A 17726-nucleotide genomic window follows, 5' to 3' on the forward strand; every position below is an offset into this window, starting at 1 on the left:
TGAGAAAGCGGGAGAGAATTGACTCAAGATCCTGCTGCAGAAGACGGCGCTTCACCGCTCTGACTGACGCAGCAAGCAGGCGTTGGGTAGGTGTACTGGTACCTGCCAGCGGCACCCAGCTGCTAAATGCTTCCTATGGCTGGTGTAACCTGTGCAACATGCATGGACAGATTTTACGTGTGTCTGTGTATATATATATACGTAACAGACTTATATATCTCAAAATATATATATATATGTCCTTCCCTTTGGCCACCATCCTTCAGGTTCAGCCTGAAGTTCTACCAGCTTCTGACTCAGATCCCGACTGCTATCAATGCTTGCTTCTCCTGTCAAGGTAAAATAAGCCTTGCTGAACATCTATGAATGCAGCATATGGTTAAAAACCTAGCACATCCAATACAAATACGTAACTAATCCAGTCCTTTTTTTGTCTGTGGAAAAGGCCTACGCTGACAGTCTCTTTCTAATTGCGTTGTAGGATTCCTTCGGCATTTTTGTGGGCTGTTGCTGACTGGATGGTTTAATGGAGAGAACCTTTTGGCCACCATTTCCTTGCTGTGACTGCATCACGCGAGAGAAAAACAAGTGGTGTGCCAGCCAGCGGGGAAAAGAAAAGCCAAAAGTTGCTGTGCAAGTTATGCCAGTGCTGGATTTTTTTTTTTCCTGTCATTGTTTAAAGTAATTTCTCATCATCTATGCGAAGCACGCAAGGTGGAAAATTCGGGCCAAGTTGGAAATAGCACTTATCTGCGACGATAGAGATAAATGTGTCCTCTGCGGGAGGTACCCTTCCCAGATTTTGGGAAGGGAAACCAGGTAAATGTTCAGCTACTCCTGAAGTTAAGTTCCTTGTTTCCAATTCGTCATTGCAAAATTTTCTAAGTGAATTAATAAATTAAGGGATTTTTTTTTTTTATATCAAGTCTTAATTAAGTGGATTCTCATTAAATGTTGCATACAATAACCCACAAGCATCTTACTCTTACATCCCTTTGCCTTTATTTATGGCTTAAACAGAGGTAAAATCTTAAAGACGTTGGTAAGCCCGTACGCTGAGCTGACTGATAAACATCTTAACTACTGTAATGCACCAACAGAATCTGATTTCAGTTCTGAGTGGTTTAGGTTGAACAAGTGAATTGGCAGTTGAGGTGTGCTAACAAAAATAAATGCAGAACGCTTTTTAAAAATATGACTGGTAGTTACATGTATTTCATATTGTACTCAAGTCAGCACTCAATTTTTTATTCTAAATAGCACTGATCTGAACCTCTTAATATAACAAACACTTTTGGTGACCTCAACTACATTGATTTGTTCTCCTTTGATGTTTTTCTAGGTTGTGAATGTTTAGATCTGCGTTCACCTGCCTCTGGAGGAAACCGGCGCTTCCCCTGCCTGCTGTTTCCCTCCCTGTGTTCCAAAACTCTTCGTCATTTCACTCTGACCACTTACTGCCCCACAAGCGGGGCCGCACGACAGGCGGGGCCGCATCGTGCTTCAGGAAGAAAGCGTTGGAAGGCGATGAGTGTTTGATTGCAGTCCAGCTAATCCCATTTTCTTCTTCCATCGCTCTGGGAAGACGCGGGTCACGGCGGCCCTGCCGCCTCCCCAAGCCGCCTTCTGAAACCCAGTTTCTGCGTGCAGAACAAAAGCGCAGGTTTCGCTGCTGGGATAGAAATTAAGCTTAATGCAGGGTGGGAAGAATCTCTCCTGTCATCCATCAAGCCCCATGAAAAATCATTAGAGCTGGTACTAGGCTGCGTTATACACATACGTGTGTCTGTATATAGGAGAGATGTATTCCTAAAAGTTATCGTGGCTTGTTTAAGCGTTGCGCAGGTAAGGGTCGGTCGCTGTCCTGCAGGGTGGCTTCCCCCCCCCCCCCCCCCCGGGGCCCGGCGCTCCCCCCGGGGCCCGGCGCTCCCCCCGGGGCCCGGCGCTCCCCCCGGGCCCGGCTCCCCCCGGGGCCCGGCTCCGCGCTCCCGAGGCCGTGGGCCGAGCCGGGCCGTGCCCACGCCGCTGCTCCGCCCCGGGGGCGGCACAGCCGAGAGAGGCAGAGCCGCAGCCGCAGCCCTCCCGCCGGCAGACGGAGCGGGGCCGGGCGGTCGCCAGTGCTCGGGGTAGGTAAGGGGCGAGCGGGCTCCCTCAGCGCCGCGGCGGAGCCCCCGGGCCGGGACGCCCCTTGCCGCGGGGGGCAGCGGAGGAAGCCCGGTGCCCCCCGCCTCGCCGGGGCGCAGGGGGAGCGGAGGAAGCCCCTCGCCCCGCCGGGAGCCCGGTTCTGCCCGCTGAGGCGAAACGGTGGCGGGCGAGCGGGCAGAAGGGCAGGCCCTCGGCGGGGGGGGGATAAGGGCTTTTCCTAGGAATTGCGGGGGGGAAGGTTTTGGGTGGGAATCTGTATTTACAGCGCACTAGCGGGAGGATCGGGTGTCCTTTTCCCTTTCCCGGGATGGCGCCGACGGAGCGGCGGCACCGCAGTGCGCTAAGCGGGGTGGGCTGCGGCGCCCCGGGGCGCTGGGCCCAGGGTCCGGCCGCCGCCCGCGGGGGAGCGGGGAGCCGCGGCTCCTGCCGGGGGGACCCCGGGGCGACGGCGGCATCGCAGCGCCCGGGGACGGGGGGGACGCGGATGCCGCCCGGGGCGGGCTGCAGCTAACTTAAAACCAAAAGAAAGATGGGAAGGAGCCAGGCTGCATCTGCCAGGTGGTTGCTGGCTTCAGAAGGAAGTGGTGCAACCCCGAGCCGCTCCTGAAATGCCCTGGTCGCCCCAGGCATGGGGCTCGTAGCCCCCGTTACCCTTTTCTTGCCTCTTTCTGCTCCGAGGTTATGATGAAAGGAGCAGCCTGGTCTTGTACGTGTGCCCTCCCAGGTGGGACTGCAGAGAAATTCTTGTTTCACAACCAAGGCAATAAGCCTTTCTTGCTACTGCAGTTGCTATTTCGTGTTATTTCTTGTTATTGAGATTGGTCAGATGCTTCAGGTAAAACAGCAATTTAGAAAATTCGGTTTAGGAAATGTTTTCTGCTTTGTTTCTTTTAAGCCATGTTATAAATTGCTCTCTATAATTTTTTTTTCTTAAAGCTAAAATTTTCCAGTTGTCTCATCTCTTTGTAGTTCAGGAGTACAGGAAAAAATCACTAATTTTCACAAAAACAGATTGGTTGAATGACTCCTGTCAAAGCTATTATGCTGGCTGTGGTGATTTTTATTAATCCGCCTTATATTTATTCTGGTCGTGACTTGGTTTTGCTAAAAGGCAAAACTGTTTTGCTCTGCTGACACCGCTGGGTGGATGAGGGCCCTTGGAAGATGGAGAGGTTCCCAGGGAGATTCTTGCTGCTGTCCAGAACGGCTCTTGCTGTAACCACCAGGCCAACAGCAGCCCTGCAGATTCACGTCACTGTGGGATGAGCCTCTGGTCTTGGAAGGCTTCTCACAAAGTTGCTTATCCCAGACAGCCATCTCATCTGGCACATTATGGTTTTGTTTTTCTTAGTTTTCCTGCTCAACCGTAGGTCATACAGACAGGAAAAAAAGTTAATGTTTTTTTTTGTTGGGTGGGGTTTTTTGTATTTTTAGAAAAATTGGCTAGACTTAAGGTTGAGAAGGATTTCAGTATTGTTTTACTATGAAACCGTCTTTTCAAGTCCACAGTCAGTCTTCTGGGAGGCAAAAAAACTCCATCCCAACACGATTATGGTCTGCCACGCTAGACTCTCAGCTGCATACCGACATAGCTTCAAGCAGCATTAACAGGGTCAAGAGCAGCAATCTGACTGCTTCACTGCAGTCTTTTCGTAAGTGCAACTTGTTATCTGGATGCCTTTAATTCTTTGGGACTTCCAGTCCCACTTGGGTTTCGAAGACAAACATGAAATCATGCCCTCCTAGCACAAGTATGGTCCCTCTCTCCCTCGTGTGCCTCCTTGGTACCTCGTCTGAATAGCCTACTGTCTGCAATAGCAGAGATTTTTTAGAGGTAGATATTACTGTTTGCAGTTCAGACTTTGTGTGCAGGAGTCTATCTAATAAATCCTGCTTTAAAACAATCCTGACCTTCCTATCTCACTTAGGGATTACAGTAATTGTGGACTTGAGCATCACTGCAGCTGCTTCATGGGTTGTTGCCTGTGTCGGTACCTCAGTGAGAGGGAGAAATTTTGGGAGAGGGGAGGCAAAAGTCCCCTTAGTGCAGAGGAATCTCTTGCAACCCCATGAGAGAGAAGAAAGGAGCACAGGCTGGTTCTTGGGGAATTGCTGTAAAAGAAAACGCATTCCAGGCCTAAATGGCCTCTCTTTTTGGTGGGTGCATTTGTAGCTGTAAGAAACAGAGACACCTGTTGAATGGTGTAATCAGAGGGGAGAAAGGAGACCCCTCCGCAGCCTGCCAGGGCTCAAATCTCAGTTCCCGGAATAAAAATCCTCTCTCAGAAAGTGCAGTGTTACTTTTCTTTCTTCTCTTTCACCGGTTTTCCAGATCAGTGCCTTCAGTTCCATACTGAATCAAGTCTTGAAACCTCGATTCCTCACCATGTATTTTGCTAGTTTCACGTAGCGTTTAAAGAGAATAAACATGTAACATCTGTTTATGCCTTCAGATTAGGGAAGAAGCATGATCAAGATGAATTGTGTCCTGTTAACCGCCTGCATTGTTCTGGTTGCTTTCTGTAGTTGTGGTGAGTACAAGGGAGGTACTTTTCTGATTGAATGTTAGGACGGGGCTGAGGAAATCATGGAAAAAATGTTTTGCTGCTGGAAGACTGGATTCCTGTTGTGTAAACTGGGAACTGGGTGTATAGCACAAGAGAGAAATGAGATGAAATAAAAAAGGGATAGAATAAAATTCTACTAGAAGTGTCTCTTCTTGTCTGTCCTTTTGGAAAAGGCAATATTTAAGAGTAGATGAAAGAACCAAACATTTAATATATTATTCTGCAGGCACATAAAGGTAAGTGTTTTTAAAGGTGACATAAGTCCATGCTTCGAAGTCTTCCTTTCAAAATGGCCAGTCTCAAGCTGTACACTGACAAAAGCTTGTAAATTATAGCATGAGTCTAATAACCAGGCATGTGTTTGGGGACAGTTAGATGCAGATAGTGATTCTTCTTTTTTTCCTTTTTAATGCTGCTACTGTTTCAGTACTTCATTGTTAGTAAAGATAAACCTCTGTCTTCTTAGGTTATACCCTAAGGTGTTACCACTGTGAGAACAGCCCTTCCTTGTGCAAGACCAATAGTACTTGCTTAGCAACCGAAGATACTTGCTTGCAGATGAAATTTGGTACGTATACTGTCCTACAGACCTAAAATAAACACGGTTATATCAGTTTTCATTGCCTGTACGCTTCTAATCTGGCCTTAGCATGCATTTCTTAGCCTCACTCAAAAGAAGGCTGCAGATACTTTTGAAGGTCATGCTTATAGTAAATTGGTATATTTTGACTTCCAAGCAACTGATAATGATGATTTAGATAGCTGATTTATACTTGTACAAGCATATACACAGATATCTGTATATCCAGATTAAAAAAAAAAAAAAAACAAGCAACAAAAAAACCTACCACCTAAGGGAGCTGGGAAAAAATAGGGGACAGCAGTGACTTAAGGTACAAAACCTTTGCCCTGAATTTGTTACACTTTAAAAACAGGTAAAACGTGCGTAATCTGCAAAATAAATCTGCAGATGAAGACTCAGTTGTTTATGAATTGACGCTATTAAAATAAGTTCTCTTATCCTGAGGATGAAGTCACTTGCAACTCAGGAAGGCGGTCAAGGATATTCAGGGCACAGAGTTACTGTTCTTGTTGTTAAATAGCATTTAAGTAACTCCCTTACTACGAGTGACAGGAGTTACATTGGAAAAACAGACGTACCGAGTCAACTGAAATAATCTCCTGCTTTCCCAGCTGGTTCCTTCTGCCCTAGAAGGACTTGGGCTGGCTTTGGACAGTGGGAACCAGGATGGGATGGGGCTTCCCTGTTCCTCGGGATGGTCCCTGCTAAAGCTCATGACTTGGCGTGGAGGAAGGAAAGCTTCTAATGCTGCTGGAGCAGGATGCTGCTCTGTGCTGCTTGCATCCTGAGGAATTGTCTCTTTTGGTATTTCCCTTGAGCCTAAAGCTTCATGAGCACAAACTGTAGGCTTTCTAGCATGCAGCCTACGGCGGTTGTCTGTTGTCAGAGTCAGGAGTTGAGTACTTGAGGTGTCAAGCTGGGGAAGATGGTAGGCAAGTTGTTTGATTTTGGGCATCCAGGGGAATAAGCGAGAAAAGGGGAGGACTCTTCTGCTCTTCAAACTCTGTCTTCTGCGTGTTGCTTCTGGAAATGCAGCCGGTCAGATCCGACGGGACTTGTCTTCAGCACAAAAACTAGCTTGAGTTACTGGGCTCTCTCTGAGCTTTGTGGAGGGAGAACGCCCATACTGTAGGATGATGCAAGAGCAATGCAAGTTGAGCTGGATGGTGGTGCACTCACTGTCTTTCTCTGTCAGGAGCCTCGGAGCAGGTATTGCTCGAGCTCCACCCTGTATCTCCCCGTGGGTCATGTGGACTGAACTGGAAGCCCTGGTTAGCTTGAGCTAGAAATCTTTCTTAACCTATGGCTAAGAGCTACAAGAGTGTGCTGTGGAGGCAGGACCGTGGCTTGCTGTTGCTATTTGCACTACTAAATTCCTAGTGAAGGCAAATTTGGAAACTTCTGAACACTTGAGAAGAAGCTAAAAAAGCAAGGATGTGGCAGTCTAGGCAGTGATTCTCTCTCCGTACCAAAAATGGTATTACTTTCAATATTCTCTTAATCTGTTTAATTTTCTTTTTTTTTAATAGGCAAATTGAGAACTTCCTCCTGCTGGAAGGCATCCAAGTGCAGCATGAATGATATTGCTGAATTCTTCCAGTTGGATAATTTTGAATTCTTTTGCTGCCAACACGACTTGTGCAATGAGAGCGCAATGACTGGGGTTAACAAAGCAGCCCTCAGTATTGCCTCTGTAATGACCATGTTATGGATGCTTCTGTAATAATCTTGATTTGTATGCCATACTTTCAAGTTGATATTGTACAAATTCATTAACTCTTTTCTGAATTGTACTTCTCGCATTTTCAGTTCCTAACTGTGGGCTGAAATATTAGCTTTTAATTTTAAATTCTGTTTCCTAAGGTTCCATCTGTTAAATCACTGTTCACGGGAAGGAAACGTGTATTGTTACCAGTTACAGGGAATTTGGGTATTTTGGCCTGCTGTATTCATGGGGAAAACAACTTGTTATGAAGTAGTGTTATCTTGTGGAGAACCTGGGCAAACTTCAGTGGGTGATGTGAAAGGAAAGGACTACTGTAGGTTTTATGCTGGAAAACCATCATTTCTTACCATCCCATAAATTGTAACTAATTTTGCTTGGGATTTCTGGTTGGGTTTTTTTTTTGGATGCTGCACATCAAAAAAATGGATGCTACACACCAAGCAGTGGACTTGCCCTCAACACAAGAAGTGTTGGATCATAAGTACAAACTTGCTGCAGTCTTCAGGATAGGTATGGAAATACTTAGTTTCAAGTGATGTAGACTCTGTTCCCATCACTGTCACTTTTTTTTTTACTTTATACAAATAAGTAATATAACCTTTTAAGTACTGTTATTTTGGGAGAAAGCATCTACATTTCTTAAACCAAAACCAAAATAATGCTATAAGCAAGAAACACTTTTCCCTCTTTTTATATTTCTGTGAGCATGCAGACAACATGTACTAGCTGCTTTTTTTTTTCCTTATAATTCATCCATGTCTAGGATTTTAACTAAGCATGTGCTTTGCACTGAGTATTTATTGGTATACTGAAAATTGTTTATAAAATGCTAAGGAATTGAAATGGCACATCTAGTTTATTTTCCCACATAGTTAGCTTTTGTTTTTTTGTTGGGAACAGTGACATGTAAACCTAACCCTTCAAGCTTCCACCTAAGAGTATTAAAGAAAACCTTGCAGAACTTTGTATTTTGACTTTTATGCAACTCTATAAACGGCAATACAAAATATACATGTATTTATATAGCATGAATAAAAACTGCTCCGTTCGTATGCGTAAGAGGCCTGAAGCTGAAATAGTCTGTACGTTGCTCTGCCGCGGTGGAGACAGACCTTTGATACTGCTCAGGTACTTGGGGACCCTCTCAGTCAGGTACAATGTCAAATTCTCCTTTTGCTCTTCTGGAGCTCTTGGCATGTCCCTGCAAGAGTTGTGGTCCATCGCCAATGGCTTATTCTCTCTCTGAGGACCCTCGCTTGTGCTACACAGGGTGCCAGTGACTCCAGTTCACCCAGTCATAACAAGGGCGTTACTCCAAATCCATGATGTATTCTGCAGTGTATCTTGGTTAAGCTTGTCTTAGCTAGGAAAACATCCTGGGATCTCTTTCATCACTTGAAATATGGAAGTCGTCCTGTCTTTGATTAATAAAAACATCAAAAAAGAAAATGTGGAGAGTGTGGTTGTTTACCGGCGTGCTGTTTACAGCTGGATGTAACGCTGGTCGTTTCTATGTGAGATGTGTCCACGCTTCCCATCTGGAGACTCTCAACAAGTTGCAAGTAGACTTCTCTTGTTTCTTCTCTGGAGATGGGTGCTACGTGTAGTCGGTTAGTTTTGGCAGCGTGGTTAGTAGCCTTAGGGAGCTGTTTTGATGGGACAAGGAGTAACGGTTTTAAACTACAAGACGGTAGATGCAGACTAGATATAAGGAAGAAATTTTTTCATAACGAGGGTGGTGAAACACTGGCACAGGTTGCCCAGAGAGGTGGTAGATGCCCCATCCCTGGAAAAACTCAAGGTCAGGTTGGACGCGGCTCTGAGCAACCTGATCTGGTTGAAGCTGTCCCTGCTCGCTGCAGAGGGGTTGGATTAGACGGCCTCCAAAAGGTCCCTTTCAACCCGAACCATTCTGTGCTTGGAAATGAGGAGACTTAGCGGTCTTTTCCTAGATGAACTAACAGCGATGTGGCACTGGGGGGAAGCACTAGAGTATGTGGGCCCTCAATCTCTTCCACTTGAGAATTGTCTCGTTGGAGATACAAATATGCCACAATTTGGGGGAAAAAACCCAAAAAAGAGTTTTCCCTGCATGACTGCTTTAACAGCTGAAGCATGGCATGCAGCGTGCTGACCGGGATTGCTCTCGGAGCAATCCTGTCTGCAGCGTTCTGCTATCGCATGTTTTTATTCTCCTACGTACTGACTTCTTTGTGGAAGTATTGGTTGTTTCTTTTCCTCCCTCTTCTCCCCCCGCTTAGTTCTTAGCTTTAGCTAACTTCTGATATCTGGTTCAGGAGGGAAAACAGTTACATGGGATACTCCCCAAGTTGTAAATGATCTTAATAGAAACTGTTGGCTTGAAGTGTATAGCCAAGTTGAATAGAAAGCATTTTAGTTAATATTTGTGAAGCCAGACAACTGGAAAACAATATTTTCCTCCTCTCTCACAGGGTAATTATACTTTGAAACTTTTGATGCGCATTCGCAATCCGACAGGCGCTAGAAATGGTGATTTGATATTGCACTAGAAAGAAGAAAACAGTCCTTGATTTCCCACTCTCATGTCCTTCCCTCTTTTTGTTTCCCATCTGATGAACAAAAGCAGACACTTAAAAGGCAGTCATTTCTGCACAGTGACTTCTTCCCCTGACACACCATCATTTGTCAAGCTCTTGCTCATTTTAGATGACAAAGTGCTATTAAAGCACTGACTCACCGTACAGCTGGGGGAAGGTTTGTAGCAGAGAAGGTGTCTGTGTTAGACAAGCTGATGGATTCCTTACGCTTAAACCATCTTGGCTGCAGCATTTTTGCTCTACTGTACTGCCAATGTCTCTCCTGATGGTTGGCACTTTTAAACCTGTTTGATTGCTGTATGTTCTGCGTATGTAAAATATTCCTTTTTTTTTTCTTTATAAGCACAAAAAGAAACTCTGTATTTTGTCTGTCTGATAATAGTTTGAACAATCATTTTTAATACTTGTTTTTTGATAGCCTTGAACGCTTTCTTGTCTAATCTATCATGTTTCTCCTTCCTTTCTCTTCTAGAAGCAGCTTGAGCAACGAGTCCTTGTGTTTTGCACTCTAGAAGGCCACTTCTTTTGTAAAGATCATCAGGAACATTGTTTAATTCTTGTGGTGAGAATGCATGTAGCAAAGTAAGAGAATTTGCTATGACAGCAAACAACTTTTAAAAAAGTGACTACATTTCAAGTGGAAAGCATCCCTTTTGTCCCTCTCCTGGGAAAGGCAGATGACCTGCGTAGGCTGATTCTCATTTCATGCCATTTACAAGCTAAATGGTGATGCAAGGTTTCATTTTTTGATTATGTATTTGTTCTTTTGATTAGGTATTTTCATTTTTTGATTATATATTTGCATCTTCTAAGCCTGCATGGTCTGACTGGTCAGGTCTCTCCTGCAGAAAGAGTTGGTGAACAGTGACTGCTGCTTGAACATTGGCACTTGTATTACGTCCAGATTTGATGGCCAGCCCTCGAAGATGAGTAACCAGAGCCATCAAAACCTTAGATCAAATACAATTCCTTTCAGTGACAGTAAGACAATACAGTACAGGGTGCCAGCGATCAAGTATTGTGTCAGTGCAAAGAGCTGGGTTTGCTTTAGGTCTGCATACACTTTACAGACAGCTCCATCTTTGCTCTGAGCTATGGAGCAAAGAACCCTCATTAGGTTGTTACAAAATTTTCCGTAGCAGTAATTGGTCATTTGGGTGTATTGCCTAGGTACAGTCTTGGGACTGCTCACTTCTACATGCGTCCCTATTCTTAAGTCAATGATTTTCTCACTCTGTGTAACAGTAGGGTTAGTGTGTATGATAATTTCTTGAGTCTTATTTGTATCTAACTATGGCACTGTTATTGGATGGACTGGAATTTAGCTCTTTTCCCGTTGTAACAGCTAATTACAAGGAACTGAAGGGCTGGTGGGCAGTCACAGCATCACAGAATGGCTGAGGCTGGAGGGGACCTCTGGAGGTAGCTGGTCCAACCCAGCTCAAGCAGGGCCATCTAAAGCCAGTTGCCCAGGACCACGGCCAGACGGCTTTTGAATATCCCCAAGGATGGGGACTCCACCACCTCCCTGGGCAACCTGTGCCAGTGCTCGGTCACCCTCACGGTGTTTCCTGGTGTTCAGAGGGAACCTCCTGTGTTTCAGTTTGTGCTCATTGCCCCTGGTCCTGCCACTCAGCACCACTGCAGAGAGCCTGGCTCTGTCTTCTTTGCACCCTCCCTTCAGGTGTTTATATACATCGATAAGGTCCTCCCTGAACCTCCGCTAGGATGTAGAGTCCCAGCTCTCTCAGCCTTTCCTCATAGGAGAGATGCTCCAGTCCCTTCATCATCTTGGTAGCCCTTTGCTGTACTCTCTCCAGTATGTCCCTGTCTCTCTTGTACTGGGGAGCCCAAAACTGGGCGCAGTACCCCAGGTGTGGTCTCACCAGTGCTGAGCAGAGGGGAAGTGTGGCAATTAATCACGGACTCTGCCTACGAGTTCAGGCGAAGACGCTTTATTTTACAATCTATCCCTTTTATAATATGATCTAGTGTTCACGAGCAGGCAAAACTTATTTCATTGGTTATTGCCTTGCGTTCACGCGTCTCTTCAGCGCTGCTTATTGGTTCTTCAAGTTGGTGCACGCGACTTTCAGGAATGTATCTATCACGTCCTCATTTTGCTGCCTCCAAGTTTTTGCAAACTTGTTTGTAACAAGCCTCAAGGGCACAGCTGCATCTCGTCAAAATTAAGCACAGCCTCATTTATTCCCACAATTCCCCCTTTTTGTTTTTCTACCACAAAAGCTTGCTTACTTATTACAGTGATTACAAAAACAGATCACAAATCCACAACACTGTTTACAGACGGGACAAAGAGACACTCCTGGTCTCCAACGATGGACACAAGCTGCTCTCACGTTCGTGTGGGGGTCATTCCCCATCAGTCTTCTCCGAGTTCATTGTCTTCTGCTACTCATTCCTGTTATCCGATGCAAGAGCCGGTCTTACGCACCTTGCAGGTACCCACTTAGGTCCTACATCTGTTGAGACACAAGCATACCCTCTGCCCCAGGTTAGTAGATCAAAAGGACCTTCCCATTGACCTGTTTGTAGCGATTTTGTAAAAACCTGCGCCTTCTGTGGTGTGGCTGTTAAATCTTTTGACTGAAGAGACAGAAAATGAGAGATAATAACAGGAATATTATTTTCAGACGTATTCAGGTAGTTTAACACATACACAGCTTTACTTTGTCTGCTGGAGTGGCCCCTGGCATTCCCCCTTTTTGTTTTTGCAACATGGATTTTAGAGTGCGATGTGCGCGTTCTACTATGGCTTGGCCTCGTGGTGAATGTGGAATTCCAATGCTATGTTGAATTCCCCGTCGATTACGAAATTGTGTAGATTTCTTACATACTAACTTAGATACTAACATATCCGGGACCATTATCCGTCTTTATGCGGTGAGGGACGCCCAGGGCAGCAAAGGCTGATAGCCACTGCCTAATAACATCTTTACTTTTTTCCCCACTGTGCGCAGTAGCCCACACAGCTCCAGAGAAAGTGTCTGTAGAAACATGGACGTACTTCAAGCGACCAAATTCCATTATATGGGTGACATCAGATTGCCAAAGCTGAAGTGCCTGTAGGACCCGTGGGTTAACCCCTGTTGGCTGAATAGATGCAAACTGTTGACAGTCTGGGCAGGCACGCAAAATTTCCTTTGCCTCTCCCTACGAGAGATCAAATTGTTGTTTTAATGCCCTTGCGTTTTGGTGAAAAAAGGCATGAAAGAGCCTTGCTTGGTTTTTTGTTTGTTTGGTTGGTTGGTTGGTTTTTTTTCCTCCGGTATAGGTTGTGTAGTTTCAGTGTAGGTCAATATTCGGCCTGCTCCTCAGTGGCCCCTATCAAAAATGTGCAGCAGAAGTAGAGGTAGTGGTGGTGATAGCGGTCCCCCAGGCGCTTAGTACATCTCTTCCCCATAAAGTTAGCGGAGCCGGCACTATGTGAGGTTTTGTAGATGCTACTTGACCCTCCGGACTGTGGTGTCTGTGGAAACATCCAGTCCGGCACTGCCGGCAGTGCTGGCTCGGAGACAACCAGAAATGTTTGTAACAGCCTATTTGCTGTCGGAGCGCGCCCCGCTTTCGCGCTGCCTTGCGAGTTTCCCGATAACAATAGTTTGCCATCTACGTCATATTTCGATCGGCACTGGTTTGCGAAATGCCTTCCTTTTTTACATTTTGGACACAATCCAGGTGCGCTTGGTGCGCTCAGTTTTCCTCTCTTTCTCAGTTGTGGGCAATCTCTCTTAAAATGTCCAGTTTTACCACAGGAGAAACATGATTTCTACACTTTCATTGCAGCAGCAAAAGCTGTAGCTAATGTTTCTATATTATGCGACACTGACCCCACCTTTCGGGTAGCTTCTATCATGGCCATTAAGAAGGAATTTTTTAGAGGCAAAAGCACTTTTTTACAGTCCGTATTTGCATTTTCAAAGGCTAATTTTAGGAGTAGGACTTCTCTTGCTTCTGCATTTTTGACTTGTTTTTCCAAAGCCTCTTTAAGACGATCTAAGAATGAGATATATCCCTCTCCTGCCCCTTGCTTTATTAATGTAAATGATTTTGTCACTCTTCTAGCATCCGGCACTCTTAGTAATGCCTGTAAAGCAAGGTCTCTGCCTTGTGCCAATATCTCTAGCCATAACCGTGCCTGTAACGTTGGGTGATTTAGCGGCGGATCCCCGATAAGCTGTGGGAGTCCTGCCCCTTGTAAAGGGTCACCTTGTTGTTGCTGCATATTGATGATTGTGGCGTTTTGGCCGGCGGTACGCCAGGTGCTTTCAAAAATCACCTTTTGCGTTGGGGCCAATATAAGATTAACAAGTGTGTAAATATCAAATGATATCATTTCATTTGTAAATATTCCCCGCAGCAGGGATTGTGTAAAAGGAGAACCCAGTCCATGCGCGGCAACTGTTTGCCGTAGATCCTTTAAAACATTATAGCCAAAAGGTTCATGCTCATCGGGGACATTTCCATTGCTGCGTATGACGGGACACACTATCATCGAGCAAAAAGCTGTATCCCCTGCTTGCAATGCTTGGTGTCTAATCTTTTGCCACCTCGTAGCAGCGGCTGACGCCCCCCATTCCTCGGGTGGCAATTGATGACAGGCTTGTGGAGTATCGATATTAGGAGCAGTAGAGAAAGGTGATAAGAGAGCCGGCGCGGCGGGGGCCGGAGGCGGGTGGGGGAGAGGAGGGGTACCGGTTGCCAGGATCGGGAGGTCTAGCAGAGGTGTTGAAGCCGTAGGAGCAGGTGAAGGAGACAGCGGCGCAGAGGGAAGCAGCGGCACGGAGGGAGTAGAGGGTTGTGCAGCCTGAGCCCCCACTAACAAGGACATGTTGGAGGATGAACCCAATGTCGGTGCCTCTGGCGTGCCCTGCGGGGTTAGCTCCGGAGTGGTAGCAGAGGCTGCAGCCGCCACAGCCTTTCGGTCTGACTTTAATTGTTCTGAAGAGTCTTTCAGTAAACGCCATGTCATCAAAACACTTGTGGCATTACTGTCCCCCTTGGTGGCCGCTTCCCATAACGCTTTTCCTGCCTCCTCCCAAGTCTCCACCTGGAACGCGGTCGCTGCGTTCTCTTGCTGCCCGTTTTTTCGCAACCATGCTAATAACAACCAAACTTTTCCTTCATCATGATTTATGCCCCTTTTTGCAAGGATTCCCAAAAATATACGCAAAACAGGTTTTTCTTCCGAGGACATTTGCGCCCCCATTTTCCCGTTCCCAGCTGCTCACCTCTTTTTCTTGAGGCAATTAATTGTCGACAAGCAGCTCTCTGGTCCGCTGCTGTAGAGTGCAGCTCTATGGTCCACTGCAATGTAGTTCAGCTGGGCTTGCCACCGGCCGCTCTCTCGTCCACGGTTCTTAGGACCCTATCGGGGTCACCATTTGTGGCAATTAATCACGGACTCCACCTATGAGTTCAGGCGAAGACGCTTTATTTTACAATCTATCCCTTTTATAATATGATCTAGTGTTCACGAGCAGGCAAAACTTATTTCATTGGTTATTGCCTTGCGTTCACGCGTCTCTTCAGTGCTGCTTTTTAGTTCTTCAAGTTGGTGCACGCAACTTTCTCTTTCAGGAACGTATCTATCACATCCTCATTTTGCTGCCTCCAAGTTTTTGCAAACTTGTTTGTAACAAGCCTCAAGGGCACAGCTGCATCTCGTCAAAATCAAACACAGTCTCATTTATTCCCACAGGGAAGGGTCGTCTCCCCTGACCTGCTGGCAATACTTTGCCCAATGCAGCCCAGGATACCATTTGCCTTATTTGCAGCAAGGACACATAGCTGGCTCGTGTTCAGCTTGGTGTCCACCAGGACCCTCAAGTCCTCTTCTGCAAAGCTGCTTTCCAACTGGTTAGGCCCCAGCATGTACTGGTGCCTGGGGTTATTCCTAGTCTTTGGGGTGGGTGTCGCAACACAGGGCTTGAACCCCAGGGACTCCTAAGTTTAGGCCATTCTCACCGTGAAGTGCAGGTGCCAGATATTTTGTGTGGTTTCGCTGTGTCCTGTCAGATACAGGATAATGCAAAATATATTCAGGGTGAACTGCTGTATCACTGTGCAAATGTGCCTATTGCTCCCTGCGGTGAGTGCTGGGTAACTTGTCCCTGTTGTCTGGGGCTTTTTGGTTTTGTTTTGCAATTATCTAAATGGTTTGCTCGGTTCTGAATTAGTGGCACAACTAAAACCTCATCCTTAGCTGTTTACATTTGAGCATGCTTTTTTTGCCAATATGCATCATTTATATCCTAATGGCCATCTAACAAAGAATATTCTTCCCTGCATCTGCTTCTCGATAGTCACTGCTCTCATAACCATTAGTCCCTTTTTTGGAGCATAAGTTCACGAAGGAGTTATTTTTCCCTATAGGCATATGAAGAAGGAGCTAGCAAATGGAAGCTGCAGTAGCAGCAAGCAGTGTGTGCAGAAATTCGTTCTTGTGATCTGTCTTTGCCATTAATCCCTCCTTCAATCCCTCCTCCTACTTTCTGCCTTCCGCGTGGTGGTGACTAGCTGTCCTTTGACTTGAACTTGGGCATGGAGAGCATGGAAGCCCCGTAGTACTGGTGGGAAGGTGGGGCTGATGTATCTGGTTGCTAGGAATTTTGCTTTATGCTGTCTGAAGTCCTTCTCTAGTTTTACCATCACTCATCAAAGATAAGGTGGGATGTCTCCGTGCTATTTCAGGATGCAGCAAATTGTGAAAAGCAGCAGATGCATGGGAAAAAACAGATAGGCAGAGCAAGCAATTTCCTCCCACTGCTTGTTGGAGTGAGAGGAGTGAGGAGGCTGACCAGCGAGGAGCTTTCATTTTGCAAAAAGGAGGAGGAATTGCTAAGATAACAAAGTAGTCCCAACAGAGAACTGCACATTAAGTAACTCGCTATTGCGCTAACTGGGACATCTGGGTACTGGTGTTATATAAATATTAAATGTATTTAGTAACAGCAGTGTTCCTCCAGCTGGACGAGAGTTTAATGTGGCTGAATCTCTACGTGTCTCCAAGGGGCTTGCATCTTGCTGGTAAATACAGTCAGTCCTGGGTTTGCCACCATAACAGAGAAGTTAGGCTGCAAGCTAGGCCTAAACATCTAAGCCAGTGTTTTCTGTAAGGTGCCCACGTGTTTTTGGGCAGAAACTAGCACACTGCGCTTTCTGACTCGATAACACAGTGTTAATATTGCACTAAGGGGACCGTGATAACAGCATTGTGCATTTTAGAGAGGGAGAAGAGAGCAGCTCCTTTGGCTGCGGGATCCCCGAAAGAAGTAGGTTGTAATTTCCACTCCCATCTTTCCAAGAATAATTTATACATTGGGATAAAATAAAGACCTGCAGATGATATTATCTTTATGTGTTTATATGCTGCATTGATTATTACAGTATGACAACTTGCAGCATAGGAAAAACTGTTCTGGAGCCTAGAAAAGCGAAAGATTAAAAATGCTTTTGGCTTCTTTCACTTAAGTGGAATGAATAAAAAAAAATGTCTGGAGCAAAGTTTCGGAAAAGAAAGTTTTCTGAAATGAGAAACTGATTCTGAGGAGTCAATTAAGATGATGATACAGCCGTAAACATGAAGTGACAGTGACCTAAACACAGAGCGTTCCCCCAGGCAACACTGATATGCACAACCCCACGCACGAGAGCTGAAAATTCTGTAATTCTTGCTTCCTTCAGAGACTACAGGGCAGGCTCTACTCAGACACCTATCTTTCTTTATATGCAAGCTGTCTGTATTGATGTCTTTTTGCATATACCTTCTGCTTCTGCTGCTCTTGGCCTTACCCCAAAGTCCCAGATGTTTATTTAGCTATGGATGAGGATGGCCGTGCTATGACAACGGCTGGTAGCAGAATTTCAATATTGCAGATATAATGCAGAAAAATCTCTGCTCAGAAATGAAGGAGGAGGAAAAATTACCTGAATATAGATGAACTTAACCTTTTGGACTATTGCATCTGAACCAGCCCTCCTGCATATGAATATCTCTATATATGATCCAATGTTTGTTTTATTCAAGCGGTTAGGAGCCTTGCATTGACTTAGATGCTCCTGGGATTCAGATCCCAGCACCGTTCTGAGTCTAGTCGAGTTAC

The 17726-nt window shown here is 45.7% G+C and overlaps 1 protein-coding gene across 3 annotated transcripts; it reads left to right on the plus strand.

The window, feature by feature from the left end:
* Positions 1-577: 577 nt before the first annotated feature.
* LOC104009399 (CD59 molecule (CD59 blood group)) lies at positions 578-8071 on the plus strand. Of its 3 annotated transcripts, XM_087742458.1 has the most exons (5): positions 578-819; positions 1343-1845; positions 4599-4676; positions 5179-5280; positions 6825-8071. In XM_087742458.1, the coding sequence occupies exons 3-5, from the start codon at positions 4613-4615 to the stop codon at positions 7016-7018; spliced, it is 360 nt and encodes a 119-aa protein (XP_087598584.1). In that variant the 5' UTR covers positions 578-819; positions 1343-1845; positions 4599-4612; the 3' UTR covers positions 7019-8071. The 3 variants fall into 3 exon arrangements, with proteins under 3 accessions (XP_087598584.1, XP_087598576.1, XP_087598590.1); XM_087742450.1 differs by lacking the exons at positions 578-819; positions 1343-1845 and adding an exon at positions 2047-2126; XM_087742464.1 differs by lacking the exons at positions 578-819; positions 1343-1845 and adding an exon at positions 2630-3797.
* The last annotated feature ends 9655 nt before the right edge of the window (positions 8072-17726 follow it).

The sequence above is a fragment of the Nipponia nippon genome, unplaced genomic scaffold (genome assembly GCF_047370975.1).
Source record: "Nipponia nippon isolate SJK-2023a ecotype South Korea unplaced genomic scaffold, ASM4737097v1 scaffold_10, whole genome shotgun sequence".
In the NCBI taxonomy this organism is placed as follows: domain Eukaryota; kingdom Metazoa; phylum Chordata; class Aves; order Pelecaniformes; family Threskiornithidae; genus Nipponia; species Nipponia nippon.